General features: G+C 44.2%; 2 protein-coding genes across 2 annotated transcripts in view; one reads left to right on the top strand and one right to left on the bottom strand.

Annotated features, from left to right (window-relative positions):
• The window catches only part of Rab14 (RAS oncogene family member Rab14), a 512,826-nt gene that overhangs the window by 280,901 nt on the left and 211,396 nt on the right, over nt 1-20,529 (bottom strand). The gene's annotated exons all lie outside the window — the stretch shown is intronic.
• The window catches only part of Eno (alpha-enolase), a 44,715-nt gene continuing 42,933 nt past the window's right edge, over nt 18,748-20,529 (top strand). The window contains exon 1 of the mRNA XM_080277855.1: nt 18,748-18,752. Within this exon, the coding sequence (XP_080133981.1) occupies nt 18,748-18,752 (5 nt within the window). The remainder of the gene's footprint in view (nt 18,753-20,529) is intronic.

Here is a 20,529-nt window from a genome sequence, read left to right on the forward strand (position 1 = left end):
CTTTTCTCCACGCTGAAGAGGAAGAGGAATAATCCCCGAGCTAGACCTTGATAGATCATATAGCCCAGCTAGGGTGACGGGAGAGTGAGATACGCACCCTCGCAGAGTTCCCCCCCTAGGACGGAGCCGCAACCTCACCCCCACCCCAGGAAGACACCACGGTGGGGCAGGCAAAGGATGCACTGGGTCCAAGCAAGACGGGCCTTGGTACACCACAGCCCTACGCCCCTCTTCTCCCCAACACGACCAGCAGCATCCATGCAGTACTGGCCACCAACATCTCAGCTGGGCCACCCTTCGCCAGGATCGGGGTGGGACTTGTCTAAGTACAGTCCCAAACAGCACCGTGGTAGTGGCCACCGTCCATACCGGGGAAGGATCAGCCACCGTACTTCCCTCTGCTGTTGCCCTCCGCAGCATCACGGTATCGGCCACCATACGCCCTTCTGCTGCAGCCACACCTGGAACCAGCCCAGCAGTGGCGGCCACTGTACACCCCAGGTTGGATGTGATGGCCACCGTATGCACGTCGGCAGAGGGAGGCGGAACTGTGACATCGGCCACCGTCTGCGTCAGGGAAGCAACGGCCACCATATGCCCTTCATCCGCCTCCTTCTCCAGGAGCAGCACCGCGGTATCGGCCACTGTCCGTATCGGGGAAGCATTGGCCACTGTACGCCCTTCTGCTGCTGCCCCCGGGGTCTGTAGAACCACGACGTCGGCTACTGTCCATGTCAGGGAAGGGTCAGCCACTGTAAGCCCTTCGTCTACAGTCTCTAGGGCTTCCCCGTTAAAGGAAGTTCCCGGCACAGCCCACCTCCTACCCAGAGGTCGCACGAGACGATCTCCTCACTCTCCCCACAGATGTGGTTCCCAGAAGGAGCTGCCATTTGAGGAGTGGCGGCAGGGCCCGATTGCAGAGGAGGGGATCCAGGCCCTTCGGATCGCTTCTGGACAATGCCCGGACCTGATGGACGCCACCTGGGAGAGACACCACAGACAACCCCTGACGGTGCCCCAGTCTAGTGGCGACCGCAGTCCCAAGCCACCCAGGAATGTCCCCCGGATCCCAAGGTGGGACTTCCTGGGCTCCTCTCATTGACGGCCCTCTGCCCGGAGCAGGAGGCATCAGGAACGACTCCTAACCCTGTTCGGCCCTAGCCCCGAGGTCCACTTATCAGGTCGAGGCTCCACCAGGAGGGATGGGATTAATCCCTGAGCTAGGCCTCATCAGATCATATAGCCCTGCTAGGGTTAAAGGAGAGCACTACCCCTCCCAGCACAGCAGCCACCGGGCGGGGCGCGAACTCACAACCTCAAGACTATGAGCCCGACACCCTACCACCAAGCTACCGCGCTCCCCCCCACCAGGAGGTAGCCTCCCTGCACCCCAGACCAGGAACACGCCCAGGCCACGACGCCCCCTGCAGTAATCCTGTGCCCTTTATGAGAAGGCACACCTGTGGGCCAGCCCTCTATGCCTGGGCGTCACCTTAATTGAGCCCAGGTTTGAGCAGCCCAAGAAAATCTCTAGTGCAATCTCAATGTCACACCGGAAAACAGAGACTGACAGTGCCTGTGTTATGTGTCTGAACTCAGAGCAGTGATACAGTAAAAACTGACAGTGAACGTATCTACAGACAGTAGTGCTTGGCATACAGTGCGAGTTATCTAAGCCCAGAAACTAAGAACGATACACAAGGACCGTGGGGAGAAAGGACCTCTATGTATTAGTGTTGTATATTACTGACTGAGTGTAATCACACTGTATGTGTAGTGTGCTGTAAATACTGCCCCTAATAAGCCCGTCACAGTATCTATGCCCTGTATTGTATACGATTGTATGTATTGTTATGGAGTGTGTTCTAAGTCCCGACTTCTCAGTCACAGACACAGTGCGGCTATGGGTTCTTTGTTTCCGACCGGGTCAGTACAGACAAGGGTGGAAAACACAAACACCACTGGTCAAAAGGCACACTAGTATTATATCAAAGGACAAGTACACACACATGCTATGAACAAAACTGAGGAACACACAGTGACTCAAAATAGCATTTACAACAATCACTTTCCACCTAGTCTGACCTTTACACGGTGTTATACCTTCCCTGATATAGAGTAATGTCCACACAGTGTCACAGACACATCTCACAGATACACCAGGTACATTATGCTCAGTATACAGACAGTATATCCAATATGGCAGACACGTAACATGGACGATAATATATACTCAAACCCTTAAGTCTAGGTGTTCGCATGACATAGAAGGATTCCTAGTGAAATACATCCGCATGACATGGACAATACCCTAGCTAACCTTATACTATGTGCGCGCTACATAGGACGAGAGGATATAATGCCTTGCACTTGTCCAGGGGGGGAGAGAGAGGGGGAGGTAGTAGTGAGTCCAGGGAGGGAGGGATTACTCAGGGCAGGGACTTGGGACCTGGTGGGGGGGCTGCACTGGAAGGGTTGCATTGATGTATAATGTTCTGTGGAGTAACACTGGGGGAGGGTTTTCACATTTGGGGGGCAGGGCCGACCCATGGATGGGCGTTGTACACTCCGCACGTATGATTGCGAGCGGTAGAGTTCACTGTGGCACACTAGGAGGGGGGGGGGCACCAAGTCAAGCGGAGGGGGAGGGACTAGTTCACTGGGGTAGGACTGATCAACACTAGGGGAGGCACCACAGTATAGAGGGGAGTCGCAGGGGCTAATTCACTGGGGGAATTCACCAACCCTGGGGAGTGCACAACCATAGGGTCTCATACTCACGATACTGGCGGAGTGGAGGGTGCAGACCATGGGGCAGGAGGGCCTATGCTGGGAGCCTCAGGTGCCAGCCAGGCGTGGGAGGTGGGCTGTCCGGTGAGTAGTACAGGGGAGGGTGGTCCATGGGGTCGCCACAAGTCCTGGAGGAGTGGGCAGGTGATGTGCTGGGCGGCTTTCTAGCCACAGTGGCCTGGCAGGAGGCAGGGCTCTCTGGGCTATGGCCGAAGAGGGCCAAGAGGCATGCTGCGCAGCGCTGGCCCTTAGTCTTCATCGGGGTCCTGGGAGCGGACCTGGGGCAGCCTGGGCCTGGGGTCAGCTGTGGGAAGGGTGGCCGTCAGGGAAGGCCTGCGGCCACTGTCACTGGGGTAGGCTCGGCTACTGCAGCAGGCAGCAGGGAAGGCCCGCTGACTCCGGAGGCTGTAGTCTCGCCATCTGGAGGAGGCCAGCAGGGGTTAGCTGCGGCCTCTCATCCTGGGGGAGTCCGACTGCGCCTGGGGAGGGCAGGGCTGCAGGGACAGGACACCAGGCCTTGGGGACGTCATGCCTGCTCTGGTCTCTGGAAGGGTTCCTGAAAGGGAGCAGAAACCACACTCGAGGAGAGAGGCGGGGAGAGGGGCACCTCGCTCTGCCACCAGAGGGGTGGGCGGGGCAAGATGCACCTTCCTCTACAGGAGCCTGGGGACGGGCGGAGGGAGAGCAGCCGAGGGCCGACTCTCCTACTTGGCGGGACGGGGAGGCCCTGCCGGAACTCCGGGCCGGGGTAGACGGGGGAGGTCCAGGGGACTTTCCCTCCATCAGGCAGCCCCGTTGGGCACTGCCTGGGCTCCTACAGGGGACAGGGGTGCAAGAGGAGTCGGGGGAGGCTCCCCTGGGCACTACAGACCGTGGCGGCGAGGAGAAGGCGCCTGATGGATACGCCCAGCTATTGCCACAGTTCCAATGGAGGCTGCACTCCAGCCGTAGGGTCTGGGACTCCTGTCCCTGAGACAGCACTGGGGGATGGCAATGCTTCGTCCTGCGTGGTACGTCTGACAGAGCGTACCCCAGGGCCCGCCTTCCTCCTTGGGAGCGCTGGCGAAGATTGGCTGGAGGATGTGCCGACGTGCCGGCTCCCGAAGGTGGTTGGCGGAGGGTGGCTGACTGACGGTCCGTCCACCCACAGTATACCCGAAAGGTGATACTGTGCCGCAGCTCCTTTGAGGGAATAGCAACCCTTGAGGCTCCTGAGTCCTCAGCTAAAAAGGAGGCCGATCCAGGGGACTCAGCGTCCGAGGGTTTGCTTGCGATCTTGCCACTGCAAGTTCCACCCCGATTCTGGAGTGTGTTCCCTCCACTGGAGTGTAGTGTACTTTTCCTGTACACTGCCGGGTGGTCTGGCTGCTGGGAAGAGGGGCGTCGGGTCGGGAGGGAGATAAGTCGCTCTTGCCTGGAAGGTATGTCGGGTAAGCCAGCCTCCCTGTCATCTCCTGGTGGGGTGGGTATCACCCCCTTGTTCTCTCCTGGGGTGGTGGTGTCTGGTTCACCCCGCTGCGCGGGTATTTCATGTGTATTGTAAGGAAGCCAAATTAAGGCAATGTATGTGTTAAGGTAGCCTGCCGAGTTTTTATGCCCTGTTCCTCTGTTAAGGTGTTCTAGTTCCGGTCTCGAAAGAGGACTCCGCTCAGTAGCTAGTGTCTTTAGGGCGAGAAGTCGACCTAAACACTTAGCATAACAGAGAGCGCTACCCCTCCCAGCAAGGACGCTACTAGGGCGGGGCGCGCTCTCACGACCTCGAGTCAAGCACTCTACCACTGAGCTACCCTGCTCCCCTTCACACTGAGCGCATCCATTGTTCTATGATCATATAAAATGGTTAACACACATCAGTTTTGCATTAATTCACTTTTAAGCTTTTGCCGGTATCGAATAGCGAACTATTAGCCCCCCCAAAAATCAACAGTAGATATTATGGTAGTGACGAAAAGTGCCATGGGAGTAATGTAGAGCTGTATCAGCCTTCAGACATTGAACTAAGTGAGATAATCTGAAAATGCATGGATATCTAGAACAAGTTAGGGTGAACCACAGCCCCTGGGGTGAACGAACTAGCCTATTACTATCGTAGAGCTACGATGGCAACAGACATTTCAAGAGCGCGCCAAGAAGCAGATTAATTGCGGAATGCAGACAGACGTATTGATCCGAGTTTGTGGTAAATCCCCATCCCACCCCATGCTCCCTCCCTCTTAATATTGCATCCCTGCATTCATATATTCTTGTAGGTTACAAACATACCAAAAACCCTTGATGTTCTGCTCATCTCGAAGCAGCAATTAATTGTTTTTACAATTAATAAATCAGTGAATGAAGTACTCGTATTTATCGTTGTAAAGGTACCATACACTTTTAACTGCTGTCTCACCTAAGTATATTCTGGCTACTGACTGACTATTTTAGCTATGAGACCCAAAGCAGTTCCAGGGTTAGAAGCTGTCGGAGGAAATCTATAAGGAAGCAAACGCAGCCGCCGTTCGGCGGATCAGTTGCGTGTTTACGTAACCACGGATCGATGGAGTGTATCGCAGCTGCAGGACAGAATACAAGAACTTAATCGATTCAGTGCCGAAATGAGTTTAGACATACAGTTTGCCGCTTTGAATGCCAATTTTACGTGGAAATTCATCAATACATTTTCAGCCTAAGTTAAAGTTAGGAATTGGAGTCCTCAGGTAGCCATTATAATTGTTTCTGCACATTGCATTTATCACTACCGACTGATTTAATGTTTCTTGTAAAAATGGCTTTCTTCGGGAGGTCAAATTCTGATCTGTCTTATGCAGCCTAGGTAACCGAAAGATCATCAGTAGTTACCTATTGTGTAAAATCTACACAGAAAGGAATTATTACGTGAATCGATTGATTTTATTTGAAATATTTATTGTAAAAGGCATACAGAATCGTTGAAAATACAAGAACCATGCATGCAAAAAGATCGCATGACAGTTGTGGAATGCATGGGGTTAAAATGAGTGTACATACATGCAGTGCTTGATGGCAGTTAGCTATAATAACTTTTCAATCAACCAGTCACAAGTACATTATTTATATTCATTTCAACCAGTCACAAGTACATTATTTATATTCATTTCACATTTATGTTTTTAATTAAGGAATCATTATTTGCCCGTACACAGTTGCGTTGGCATATGCTTAGGTTCTAGATTCCAACTTGGGTTTCGCTGTTATGTGGGGAAAGTGGTTGTAGTGCTAAGGGACCAAAAGTAGAGATGTGGCACGTACAGGACCGGCACTGTAGGGTGTTGCATGTGTCACTTTGTCGTGACCTTGGCACTCCCAACGCCCGCTACGTTTTCCTTTACAAATTCAGGAATACGTGATTTGGGATTTTGAACCTTGTATGCTCCGGTATAAGGTGGACATTTGCAAAGTTTTGTGCTAGATGGCGCTGGTGCTGGCTTATAAATCCGAGCCTCTACCTTCGATCGTTGCCAGTTGGAGACACAAGGTGAGTGGCGTGGGGTTGATTGGTGCGGAAGTGAAAGATTACACTACCATCCTGTACAGACTTAACAGGATTTTGCATAGAAACTAGCAGTTATGACGCCAAGTTGTTACATGTGAATGACCAAAGTAAGAACACTGTTTTTTGTTGATATCTGGCGTTGCGTACGTGCCTTGGATAAATGTAAGTTTATTTATGGAATTACTATTGTTGGAGTTCCTGAGACTATAATGAAGTTTTTATTGTGGTATTGTAGGTGGAGAGGGACAAACAAGTGTCAGATTTTACTAAATCGGTAATCCATGGTATTTCACCATCTGCTCTTGTTTATGATTATTTTATGGTTTTTGTTGAAATACGTATGTAAGCGACTGATTATATAAAGTCATCGAGTTGCGTCAAATTCAAGTGAAAAACTGGTTTAAAGAAGTTTACCCGCGCTGCCGTGCTTGCCGGGTTGTGGGGCGGGTGTCAGTGAAGGTGACCTTGAGGCGCCCGCCGGTTGTCAGCCGGGCAAACGCCAGGCACCCTATCAACCAGTTTTTGCATCATGAGCAGGTTACCTAATATTAGAGACTTAGCTGGTGGTATGTTTGTGAATAAATATACAACTTGGTATTTCGTAGAACGGTTGACTGGAGATGATATTTCGATTTGACGTGGGGAAAAAAAAAAAAAAAAAAGATAGCTGATTGCAGAGCTTGAACTGTTGTCAAACCGTGCACGAGTGTAGTTTTAAAATAATACATTATAAGCCGTTAGTGATAATTTATGAAATAATAGGATAGTAATAGTAGTAAATTACAGAACTTAGTGGTAGGTGATGGCTACCATCATCCACTCACTTGATGTAGTGCTGCCTACTTCTTCCTTAGCCTTTATCATTCTTTTTCTGTCCCTGCCCTCCTTTCTTCCTATTTCTCCCATCTTTCCTGTCACTACTTCATGCTTTTCTTTCCGTTACAGGTGGCTTTACATTGAGTGACAAGCCAAATGGTTTCCTGTAAGCCAAGAAACCATTTACAACGCTGGGTGGTAACCATACTGTATAACGAAACCATACGTGCTTCCTACGTGTTAAGTGGGTTTGTGGAGGGTTAGTGCCCCTCCCTGTAAAACAAGTAACTCAGAGTCAAATGGCCACCCCGTACGGGATTATGGCGTCTGGCAATAGATAGATAGTCAGATGGCATGTATTTTTGAATACCAGTGCAGTAGAATCAATTGAGAGAGGAGTTGCCAGAGTTTTCATGTTATGTGTGTGTTTGCATACCATATGGACAGACTCGATCAAAGCACCCCCATTTTGTTTAATTATTTTCAATTTTTTTCTACATCCATAATTATTTCCTTTTGTTGATATTTAGCAGAAGCCACAGTTACTGTGTATGTGATTTTTACCTTGTGGGATTCATTGTCATCGCTCATACTGACTAGAACTGAAAGTAACAACGCAGTTTCGCTGTGGTTATCCATTAGTTTGCAGTTGTTAGCTGTTGTTAATCTGCCCCTTCCCAGTTTCCATTGTTAATGAATGTTAATATACTGTAGGTAAACAAAAGCAGGCTTGTTAACTATTGCACACTGCTTTTGGTAAATACCGGTATTTACTTTGCCGTTTCCTATTTTTGGTGTTTGGTTCTATTTGCTATTTTTTTTTAGTTTGAGTGTTTTTAGGCCACGTTTGTTGTGAAAATGATTATTAACCAAAATATGACTGACTTGTATACTTACCTCCCAACCCTGCGGGAGCTCTTGATTGCCACCTAACCTAACCTAATGAAATCTAACCAAACCTAACAACCTAACCTAACCTAACCTAACTAAAGTAACCCAGCTTACACTGATGGTCCTTTTTGGCTCATCTGACAAGCTAAGCTAAGCTATCTCAGTCAAGGCATGATTTCTATCTATCTATTTATTGCCAGACGCCATAATCCCGTATGGGGTGGCCATTTGACTCTTGAGTTATTTGTTTTACAAGGAGGGGCACTAACCCCCCACCAACCCACTTGACACGTAGGGAGCACGTGTGGTTTGGTTATATGGTTACCACCCAGCGTTGTAAATGGTTTCTTGGCTTACAGGAAACCATTTGGCTTGTCACTCAATGTAATGCCACCTGTAATGGAAAGAAAAGCAATAAGTAGTGACAGGAAAGATGGGAGAAATAGGAAGAGAGGTGGGCAGGCACAGAAAAAGAATGATAAAGGCTAAGGAAGAAGTAGGCAGCACTACATCAAGTGAGTGGATGATGGTCGCCACCACCTACCACATTGGCATGATTTCAAAATTAAATATTGCCCTGTGATTGGCCGGCTAAGTGATGGTTGGGTGAGAACTGGTTAAAAATATGAAAAATAGAAATATTCATTTGCACACAAAAAAACACATACAGGTATACATTATATGACAGCGTTGGGTCTGGTTAGTACGGTACTTGGATGGGTGACTGCCTGGGAACACCAGATGCTGTTGGCATAACGTTCTCCCTACGTGTCAAGTGGGGTTGGTGGAGGATTAGTGCCCCTCCCTGTAAAACAATTAACTCTAAGCCCTTGGCCACCCCGTTTGGGATACATGGCGTCTGGCAATGAATGAATGAATGAAACAAATCCACTGGGTATGGTAAGATTGCCCGCTAAAGAAACGGCAATAAAGTAAATAAATCATTCATTCATTCATTCATTCATTGTCAGACGCCATGTATCCCAAACGGGGTGTATGCCCTGCTTTTTTGGTAATATTTTACGCAGTTGCAGAAGTAATCCTGTTTTTAGGAATATTTAATTCAGGTTTTTCTCAAGACAGGAATCATAATGAATTTCAGGTATATGACTAAGAAAGGAATGAATCATGAAATTTTACATTCCAGGGGGGTATACATAAACTTTCAACAAATGAAATTAAGAGGTTCAAATAGCTGCAGATGAATGTAGTTTTGAAGCTCTTAATTACACAGCCTCATCAGTTTTTTTTATACAAACGAAGCTTAATGGATCTTGATGGACCTTAAGGATCCTAAATGGACCCATTGTAGTAACATTTGGTTCTGTTGTCGTTTCAAATACGGAATAGATTATTTTTCTCTTTGCCAGTGGTTAGGTCTCTGTGACAAGAATTTTGAATACCAACATTTACTGCCTCAAGTCAGTAGTAATGTCAATAAAGATTTTTTTTTTTTTTTTTTCTGAAATTTCGGTCGGAGGCTGGTTGACGCAGCCAATCCTCTGAGCTGTAAACGTGTGTGTATGTTTGTTTCCACCGCTTTCTACCACTTAAGGCTACCGGGCAATCAGCGACGTCAGTGAGTGACCTCTTTGTATTTTCCTTTGTTTTAGGCTAATGATTTCAAACCATTTGTTCCCAGAATAGGAAAAGGAGGCCCTTCTGATAAATCTGAACTTTGTCTAGCCATGGCGACTGTTGAATGCACCTGTCAAGCTTGTGACTTTGGAGTTTACAAATGTTAATTTTTTTTAACCCGCCCCGTCCTGGAGACATGAGTTCACATCCTCACATGATGTACACTCATATCCTGGAGACGTAAATTAATGTGGCAGCATTGCAAGGTCCCTAATTTGCACAATTTTCAATTTTCGCGAGTGATTTTTGGCACATATACGCGGGACACCTTCCCCTACAAGATGCCAGGCAGGGACAATGCCTTACCCAGCATGACTTCCCCCCCCCCCCCCGCATGACCTTTTCTCAGCAATTCACCTGTTATCAGTGACCTGGCCAGTAAAGCCATGTCATGCCACGGTACAAAATTCAGGGCCAGAGTGATTCCCCAATTGATGACAATGTGGAGGACAAACATTAGAGGAAGAAACAGTCAGGAATGATGATCAAGTAATGTGGCAAAAAAAGGTCAGGTATGGTGATGAGTTAGTGAGTGAAACAATGCTTATAATGCCTATATTACCGTTTGAAAACCAATATACTCTCGTACTACATATAAATTCGTACCAAGTAAATAAATAAATACCATTTATGAGTGGTGTAGAATAGTTATCCTCCCATAGAACTCGTTTTCTTTGCAGCCAGCCTGATAGAAAACCCTGTAAGGTAAGGAGGTACTCCTACCTGGATCGAGTGTTTTAAACCTCAGGTGAGCGATTTCTCTATGAATTTTCGATGTTTCTCACCAAAAGCAGATGTTTGAGCCAAAAAAAAAAAAAAAGGTCCTAAAATGTTGGGACTGGGGCGTACCACTGCCCAGAAAACGTCTGGATGGGGCGGGTTAAAAGGACTAGGCCTCTGTTAAATTTTTGAAAGATCACGGTTAGTGTCCGGAGTGTAAAAAACAGCGTTATTATAGAGAAGATCAGCATCAGTGGGTCTGTACCAGCTCATGTGCAGTACTAAAGACTAAAAAGAGAAAACTTTGCAAGTACATGGTGTCTGATTACTAGTGATGGGCAGTACTCGATTTTTTCTGTAGTTGATGACTTTTGTGGTCAGTAATCAAGTAGTAATTGATTACTTTTACCTTAAAATGGATATTATATGACTATATTGGTAAAGTACAGTACAGTATAAGGTAAAATGTAATGCTTTCATTGTAGTCTCTCTCTCTCTCCAAGCATGAAGTTAAAGAAAAAGATCCGGGAAAAGTGAAAACATTATTAATTGCTGAAAATTTAACCAGTAATCAGATCTGCTGAGCCGGCCACTGCATGGTCACATGACTCACTGCCACACAGCTGGCAGCTGTGCAGTGCACACCCACCAGTCTACACGGTACCCAGTAGTACACAGAAACTATGCACATACGAGTTTGTTGTTGTATTAGATTTGTCTTCTCCAGTGTCTGAAGCCCCGACTTTTTATTCTACTCATACATATACGCTATTAATTCTCAGCTACCTCTTTTTTACATGTCTGTGAATAAATGTGTTTATTATAAGACTGATTGATGTGTATTGGGTAAAATCCACTGAAATGCACGCGTCTATAATATATATTTGATGTGTAATTTATGCGGGGAGTAATCATTGGTAATCTATTACTGGGAACTATAATCGATTAGTGAAATATTTTTGGTTTTACTGGGAACTATAATTGATTAGTGAAATATTTTTTCTTTGTAAAATCGATTACGCCTACCAGTACTGATTACAAGGGTGGAATACTAAGTGACCTTACAAGGTTTGGTTTGGTTAGTTCACATACCGCACGGCATTACAAGGTTAGGTTAGGTTATTTCAAATACAGCATGGCCTTACAAAGTTAGGTTAGGCTGGCTAGGTTAGTTCAAAATTAATAGAGCATGGCCAGTTTACTCCATGACCTTAGTAATTTCCAATAAAATCAGTAATCAAATTTATTCTTTCTAGAACCTTACTGTTTTAGTGATTTCTGTATGATTTTTGTTGTTGAATTTATTGCAGATTTCATGTTTCAGGGGAGGGTGGGTGAAAACTCGAAATTGGGTAATTTGCGATCAAATTGACCATCAAAATCTTACAGAAAACACTAAATTCATTAGGTTCTAGAAAAAACAAAAGATAAGGATTTGGTCGAAATAACTGCGATAATTTTACCCATCCCTCGGCCTAAATGCTGGTGTTAGTTGCTTCAACAAAAATTTGGTGTCAAGTGAAGTACGGTATATATATACTGTATATATATACAGTATATATATATAAATATACTGTATGTATGTGTGTGCATGTGTACCATGAAACTTAAGTCATGGCCACTATCAATTTTTTCATCTCCTCCTCATGCATATAATGAAATGCTTTTCTTATGTTAGTCAAGAGATTATAAGTCTCTCTGACCATCCTGTTAATGTGTTTTTCAGGTGACAAAGTATCCTGAACCAGCGCTCCGAAGTCCTTTTCTCTCGCTTTTGTGATTAGTCCATTAACCATCAAGTAATTCAGTGATGTTCTCTTGGTACTTATACCAATTTCCAATAATTTACATTATTTTGCGATTAATTTCACTTCTGACATTTACTTTGTTGATAACTGTGACATTTGTGATCGTGTTATTCGTATCTGCTGTAATAATGACGAAGGGGAGCTGCAAGGCTTGGTGGATGAATTTGGGAGAGTGTGTAAGAAATGGAATCTATAGGTGAATGTAGGGAAGAGTAAAGTGATGGTCTTTGAGAGAAGTGAAGTCGGTGTATGTACAGTCAGACTGGTTGGGGAGGAAATGGAGAATGTGAGTGCATTTAAGTATTTGGGTAATGTGATGATGCCATTTTTAATCTTTTTGCATTGTTTTTAATCCATCCTTCTCTCTTCCTCACTCCTTTGGTACCACTTCCTCAATTTCCGATCCATAACTCTCCATTAGAACTCAGTCTTCTCTTCATCCGTTCTCTGGTAATTTCCTTCACTTCCTTACAAGTTCCTATATTCTAGCTCTCTCTTCCTCATTTGCATCTCCTTATCTAGATATTTTTAAATCCTTCTTTATCTGCTAATTTCCACACCTTGTTGAGTATTTCATTTACTATGACCTGAGATTGAAATTTTACTTTTAGTGGCCTTGCCCCTCCCTCCACATATTTTCCCAGCCAAAACACTTCTTCGATCTCCTCTTGGGCTTCGTCATTTCTTTCCATAACTATTGACACTATTTCCTTCGTCCTTGTCAGGTCTTCCCTTTATCTTTCAGACCTCCATGACATTGTTTTTTCTTTCAAACCAGAGATAATCACACATTTTTTCTTGTCTGCTGCATCTCTGACAAGTGATTCTTTACTTTTTAGCACAGGTGTACCCAGTTTAATGATGCAGTTGGTTAGGTAAAAACCCATCGTTAGGCGGGGTATCTTACATTGGGGTAGTTTTAACATTTTAAGTACAGTAATGGGATGCGTTTTTCAGCCTTGGGTTTCCCCCCTAACTAAGTCCAAAACCCACCCAGTTGAGCCCAAAAACAAGTTTAAAGCCAATCTAAGTGGCCTAACAGCTGTAAAAGAAGCTAACCTAAACCTAATACCTTTAAATAACTCTCTAAAACCAACAAAGTACACACACAGTTCGTTTGGATAGTGAACTAAGGGAATTTTTCTCTTTGAAAGTTGGGTTGAAACAGGGATGTGTCATGTCTCCATGGTTGTTCAACAGGCTGTGGCACAAAAGAAGAAAGCATACAATGAATGGATGAGAAATAGGGGCGTGGAAGAAGTTGAGAGGCGGAAGAGAGAGTTATATGTAGAAAGAAAGAGAGAGGTGAAAAGATTAGTAAGAGAGAGTAAGAAGAGAGTGGATGAGGAATTTGGAAGGAATTTGAGTGTAAAGTGGAGGGACTATAAGAAAATGTTCTGGAAAGAGGTGAAAAGAGTAAGACAGGGTGGAAGTGAAGTTAGCAGGGGAGTGAAAGATAAAAATGGTAGATTACTAGTGGAGAAGGGAGAAAAAGTGAGCAGATGGAGAGAACACTTTAAGGAATTGTTGAACATAGAGGATGGAAGTAATGCGAGTATAAGTGGCTTGGCGAATGGCTGGGAGAAGGAGGGAGGTGAGAAGACAGGAAGAAATCAGTAGGATAGAAGTTGTGGAAGCAATGAAGAAAGTTAAATCAGGGAAAGCCCCAGGAATTGATGGAGTGTGTGGTGAAATGCTGAAGCATGGGGGAGAGATAGTAGTAGAATGGATGTGGAAGATGTGCAGATTGGCCTGGGAGGAAGGTAGAGTCCTGGAGGATTGGAAGTCAAGTATAATTATTCCCTTGTACAAAGGAAAAGGGGAAAAAGAAGTGTGTGGTAATCATAGGGGCATCTGTCTTCTTAGTATAATAGGAAAAGTGTATGGTAGGATACTTATTGGCAGAGTTAGAGAAAGAACAGAGAAATTAGTTGGAGAAGAACAGGGAGGCTTTAGGAAGGGAAGAGGTTGTGTAGATCAGATATTCATTCTTAGATCTTTAGTGGAAAAGTTTCTTGAGAAGAGAAAGAAGTTGTATGTGGCTTTCATGGATTTGGAGAAAGCATATGACAGGGTGGATAGACAAGGATTGTGGAAAGTGTTAAGAATATATGGAGTAGATGGGAAGTTGTTGGTGCTGTGAAGAGTATGTACGATGGTGCGAAGGCTGCATGTGCTGTGAAGAGTATGTACGATGGTGCGAAGGCTGCAGTGCGTGTGGATAGTGAACTAAGTGAATTTTTCTCTTTGAAAGTTGGGTTGAAACAGGGATGTCATGTCTCCATGGTTGTTCAATCTGTACATGGATGGGATAATAAAAGAGGTACAAGGTAGGGTAGTGGATGTTGGAGTGGCCCTGGTGAGAGAGGATAGTGTTTGGAAACTCCCTGTACTGTTGTTTGCAGATGATACTGTGTTGTTGAGTGAAGACAAGGGGAGCTGCAAGGCTTGGTGGATGAGTTTGGGAGAGTGTGTAAGAAACGTAATCTAAAGGTGAATGTAGGGAAGAGTAAAGTGATGGTCTTTGAGAGAGGTGAAGTCAGTGAATGGACAGCGAGGTTGGATGGTGAGGAATTGGAAAATGTGAGTACGTCTAAGTACTTGGGTAGTGTGATGAGTAAGGATGGAGGTTTGGAGGGTGAAGTGCTTGAAAGGGTACAGCAGGGAAGAAAGGTTGCTGGTTCTTTGAAAGCAGTGATAAGAAACAGGGAAGTGAGCATGGAAGTGAAAAAGTTACTACATGACAGTATTGTGATACCAACTCTAACGTACGAAAGTGAAGCTTGGACGTTGTTGGAAGGACACAAGTCAAGAGTGAGAGCAGTGGAAATGAGTTATTTAAGAGGAGCCTGTAGAGTCACATGGAGAGACAGGCTGACGAATAAGGATATAAAGGAGCGTTGTGGTGTGGATGTGGATGTGATAGGAAGCATTATGAGGAACACACTGAGGTGGTTTGGCCATGTGGAGAGGATGGAGGGTGAAAGACTGACGAAGAGAGTGTATGTGAGCGAGGTGGAGGGGGGAAGAGGGAGGGGGAGGCCGAGGATGAGATGGAGGGATGGGGTGGAGAGGTATATTAGAAAGGAGGGTTTGAGTTGGGAGCAGGGCAGTGAAATGGCAGGGGACAGGGCAACTTGGAGGCGATTTGTTTGTGGCCACCCCAAATGGGACTGAGGCGTCTGGCAATAGATAGATAGAAAAAATCAAACTTGGTAAACTGTACCCCAAAATGACATGCTCACTCCACCTATGTCTAAAACACATTAATATGTCTTAAAAACTGTTTATAAATCTACCTAAACACACAATTTTAGTCTAAAATATCATAAAAATCGGTAAAAAAAATAAAAACTCATCGTTAAACCGGGTTTGGCCATCGTTAGGCAGGGTATGGTGGTATTTCGGGGTTTGGCCATTGTTAGGCAGGGTATGGTGGTATTTCTACCCTCATCGTTAAGCTAGGGTACGGTATCTCATCTAGGGGTATCGTATATTGGGGTATTACTGTATCTTCACCACTTCCTTCTCCACCTTCTGTTTTCCTTTCTCTGTTGTTCTAAAACCTCTTGAGACTTTTTATCTTCCTGTTGAGTTTTCTTCCACTCCTTGTGGTGTTCTTGGATGTCCTTGATATGTTCCTTGTGCAACTTAGTTTTAGATTCATGCTCATCAAGTTTACATTTCATCTTGTCCCTTTCCTCCTCCAACCTCTTATTTTCCCATTTACGCTGTTTTATTGCACTTGCAGCTTATTCATTACCTGCTTTCAATTCAGACACCATTCTCTCCTGGTCAGCACAGCATAAGCAGACACTAACTTATTTCTCATCTCCTTTATCTCCCTCTCTTGTTCTGCAGTTCATCCTTGTAATTCATTATTCATTGACCATACCTCTTTTCATTCCTGGGCATTCTTCTCATCCATTTTCTTCATGCTTGTTACTCTTGTTTGATTCAGTTTGATACCTCCTTTGTGTTAGTCATTGCTGGAGAACCACATGAACTCACTATCACTGGGTGTAAACAACGGACTGCTTCTCTCAGCCGTGCCATAGTTGTAAAAAATTTGAAACTGTCACTGTGTTTTACTCTGACTGACACCAGTATATTTTCACACAATTGAGACAGGACCACCACTCACTCATTCCATTTGCATATTCACAATAGGTGTGCTTCCTCCTTGACTCTGATTTTGTGTTATTTTCCCACAATCTGCATGGAGTTTTGCCGCTGACGACGACGTGTGTGTGTGTGTGTGTGTGTTTAATCTGCCATTTTCAACATTGAGGTGCTTGCTGCTGGTAGGGGTATGCATTCCTATGCCTGACAGTGCAGCACATGTATTATGTGGGGGAGGGTGGAAGGTCCAAGTAAGTTGGAGGGGGTGAGAGTATGATACTGAATGTGTTTTGGGTGAGGAAAGTGAAGCTCCATGACAGAGAATCACCAGGGCATTGAACCCTGAGAGAGTTATCATATCAGCCACTGGATGATAGCTTTAGCTGATTACCACAGACTGCACTATAATCCTTAAAAATTTTCATAACTGTATTTGGTTGATGAAGCTGTGGGTACAGTATTAGTGTGAAAACTGAACAGCAAGCTACACTAGAAACAAATAAACTAGTTGCAGTGATAGAAAAAAAATCCTGTATTTGAATGTACTTTTCCTTTGGGGCAGGACATGTAAACCACCCTGTACTTATTAACATTACAGTAGCTATACTGTTATCTTATGTCCTCTCCCTTAATTTTTTATTCCATTATGATGACTACCTGGAACCCCACAGGAGCTCTTTCAGTGGTACAAATAAGAGTATGTGTGGTCCAGCATGCACAACAACACAAATCCAGTGAACTTGTGAACACTGGGAGTTGAGATCATTTGTATGGGGTCAGTGAAGACTTGTTACCTGTAAGGCAGAGCTGGGGCATGCCACACTGGATGTAGACTAGTTTCCCACTAACATCACAATCCTTAGGCTCTACCATTTGGTTTAACATCTCATCATAACTTGTTGATACATTGTGATGCTCCTCAAACATTTTGTGAACACTAGGTACTGTATCATAGTGCTCACATTTCCACTGAGGTAGCCAGACTCACAGCAGCAGGAGGCAGTTCTAAAAGTGGTGTACACTGTTACAATTGGTGGAATGATTTAGTACTGTAATCTTGATTTTAATTTCAGCTCTTCTCACTTTTTTCTTTTATTTGTATTGACACGTGTGCAGTCGTTAAGGAGTATTAGTGGGTAAAGACTTGTACATGTGACGATTCCATTCTTGATAAACTCATGCGACCATTCCATTCTTGATAAACTCTTCCCCCAACCTTTAAAGGTTTACATACTGTGGCATTGATTTTTCCTGCATTTGGAAGTTATCAAGATAAAACTTAATAATGTCATGGAGTTTAACCTTTTTTGATCATATCCCAGTATTTGGATTACTGGCATTCTTTGGTAGCGAAAACCATAATCATAATATGTTCCATATTTGAAGATGTGGACAAGAGCAAGTTAAAGCTTACTGGAAGTCATCTAAGGGTCTCAGTGTCAGCCCCCCCCTCCCCCTCCTTGAAAAAAAAAAAAAAAAAAAAACTACTACAGATGACCCCCATTCATAACAAATCTGTAACAGTTGGACTTTAACTGCTGTAGGTTGAAGTTTGGGGGGAAGCTAATCTGGGAATGTGAGTTCCAAAATGGAGCAGTTGAGAAAATAAAGGAATTCTGATAGGCAGAGGTTCTGCATATTGGTTGTGTGACAGTCCAATCATGAATGCTACCAGATGCCCTTGTAGCCTGTGGGAAAGCATGGAGAGGTGGCATAATGGATGCAATTTTATTTGAGCATTTGCCTTTAAGGTATCTAAAATAATGCAAGAGAGGCAACATTCTGTCTTACTTGTAGGGGAGGCAGTTCATTTGTAAGTGCTGGATTATTTATTATTCTTATGGCTTTTTTCTGAATTTTGTCCAGTCGTTTTAGTGCAACCTCTCCATATACACTCCACAGGGGTGAGCACTATTCGAGCTGAGAGCACACGTGACTTCAAAATTGTAGTTAACCCCCTCAGACACACTCACTCAATTTGCGTGACGTCGCCTTGTATTAGGTCTGGCACAGTCACTCGAATCGCGTGGTTTAGGCACAAAAATATTCGTCAGAAAAAAACTTATAGGCCGATTTGCGTGATTTTTGGGCGCGTCATAGGGTCGCCAGAGCTTTCTCAAGGTAAGTCATTGGCAACACTGTGTCGCTTCATCTCCCTCACCCCGCTCCCTCTAACCTCAGTCATTGTCAAGCAGCCAGGCGGTGAGAGTGACAGCTCGCGGTTCCCTTTAAATCCTCCATTATTTTCCCCCTCTTGCCTGAAGCAAAGGCCCCTATTGACTCAGTGTGATAATACATTGTATATGAACATATAGTGACGTGATATTGTCGATGGAACATATATATATATGTGTTGAAAAGGAATAATGGCGGTTAGGAATCGTTGGGCCTTGGAGAGAGACGCATGGTCAGTGTAGCGGGGTTTTGCCACTCCGCCCCCCCGTAGGCCGTATGGCGTGAGTTGAAGTACGTCAATAATGCAGCCAAGGCCTAAATATATAGTGTGTGAAAGTTACTGTGGATGGCATGGTGAAATTTATGGAGCCAGCAAGTGTTGCGGATGGCGTCGGGGCAACCTGGAAATCGGGAGGGGAGCATTGTAGCGGTGTTTTATGGCTTGAATTATTGTGATTCTGATCGTGTAAATGCTCATCAGTGAAGCAGTTACAAAATTTCTATAAAATAGTCCAAGTTTCTTTGAAGCAGTTTTAGCACGCAGTCTGATATGAAACTTCCAACTGAGGGTATTGTTAAGTGAAATGCCAAAAATTTCAATACTTCTAGAGATAGGAATATTGGTTGCATCGAAGATAATGGAGGAATCAGGCAATATCTGTCTGTTAGTTAATTTGATGTACTGTATTTGTTTTTTCTTTCATTCAATTTTTTTTTTTTTTTTTTCTCCTATTCAGTGATACTGGATTGGTCTTGATTTAGGAGATTGCTGTGCTGAGTTGGGAGCTAGAGAAATCAAGCCTTGTGAATGGGTGCTTAAGTGTGAATTAACTGTGAAGCGTTGTATCATCTGCATGCGAGTGAATGGGATCATGGGTGACAGACAAAAGTTCATTAATATGAATGAGGAATGTGTGAATTTACCTCATTTGATCTTATAATCCATGGCCAAATTTAACATGTACTGGGAGTCCTCGATAAATGAAAGGGTTCAGTATCTTTAAAATTTTTCGCATATCGATTTTTCGTATATTGAGGCATCTTTTCCCCATAAGAAACTTAAGAAAATGAGGATATGCATTCCAGGAGCCTCCCAAAAACCGTCAACTAACTACTCTGTACTGTACTATAGTCACAACGCATGACTCTGAGGTTGTCATTATCGTACCCTGGCAACCTGTCATTTAAAAGTGTATCCGATTTTGTATAATATGATACACGAATCATATTATTATACACAGTGGTGGGTAGCTCAAACGAAGAAGGATCTTGCACGAGCGCAAAGCGCAATCCACAGTTCACTATCTTGCACAAGCACAAGTGCACAATCTGACAAATATTTAGCTCGCGCAATGTCGCAAAGCGCAAGCGAAAACCATTTGGATATATTTGTGGGAATTACTGTAAAATATTGAGATATTTACATAAAATAGCATACTGTACTTACTTTTATTTATTTTATATTATTTGTAATTTGCACGAGTGTGCAATCTAATATTTAGCTTGCGCAATGTCCCTAAGCGCTAGCGCAAACCATTTGCATATATTTGTGGGAATTACTGTAAAATATTGAGATATCTAAACAAATTAGCATACTTACTTTCATTTATTATTCTATCTACCTATCTATTGCTAGACGCCTAAAGCACATAAGGGGTGGCCACTGGCCTCAAACAAGCAATAAATCGCCTCCACGTCGTCCTGTCCCCCACCATTTCACTGCCATGCTCCCAGTTCACACTCCCCTCTCTCATATACTTCTCCACTCCATCCCTCCATCTCATCCTTAGCCTCCCCCTCCCTCTCCCCTCTTTCATCTCACTCACATACTCTCCTCGTTAGCCTCTCACTCTCCATCCTCTCCATATGACTAAACCACCTCAATGTGATTCTCCTAACGCTTCGTATCACATTCACATCCACACCACAATGCTCCTTCCTACATATATATGTACAGTATATATATATATATTTATTTATATATATTATATATATATTATATATATATATATATATATATATATATATATATATATAATATATACATATATATTATAT

Source organism: Coenobita brevimanus, chromosome 71, assembly GCF_032717465.1.
Source record: "Coenobita brevimanus isolate Jiangsu-jjx chromosome 71, ASM3271746v2, whole genome shotgun sequence".
NCBI lineage: Eukaryota > Metazoa > Arthropoda > Malacostraca > Decapoda > Coenobitidae > Coenobita > Coenobita brevimanus.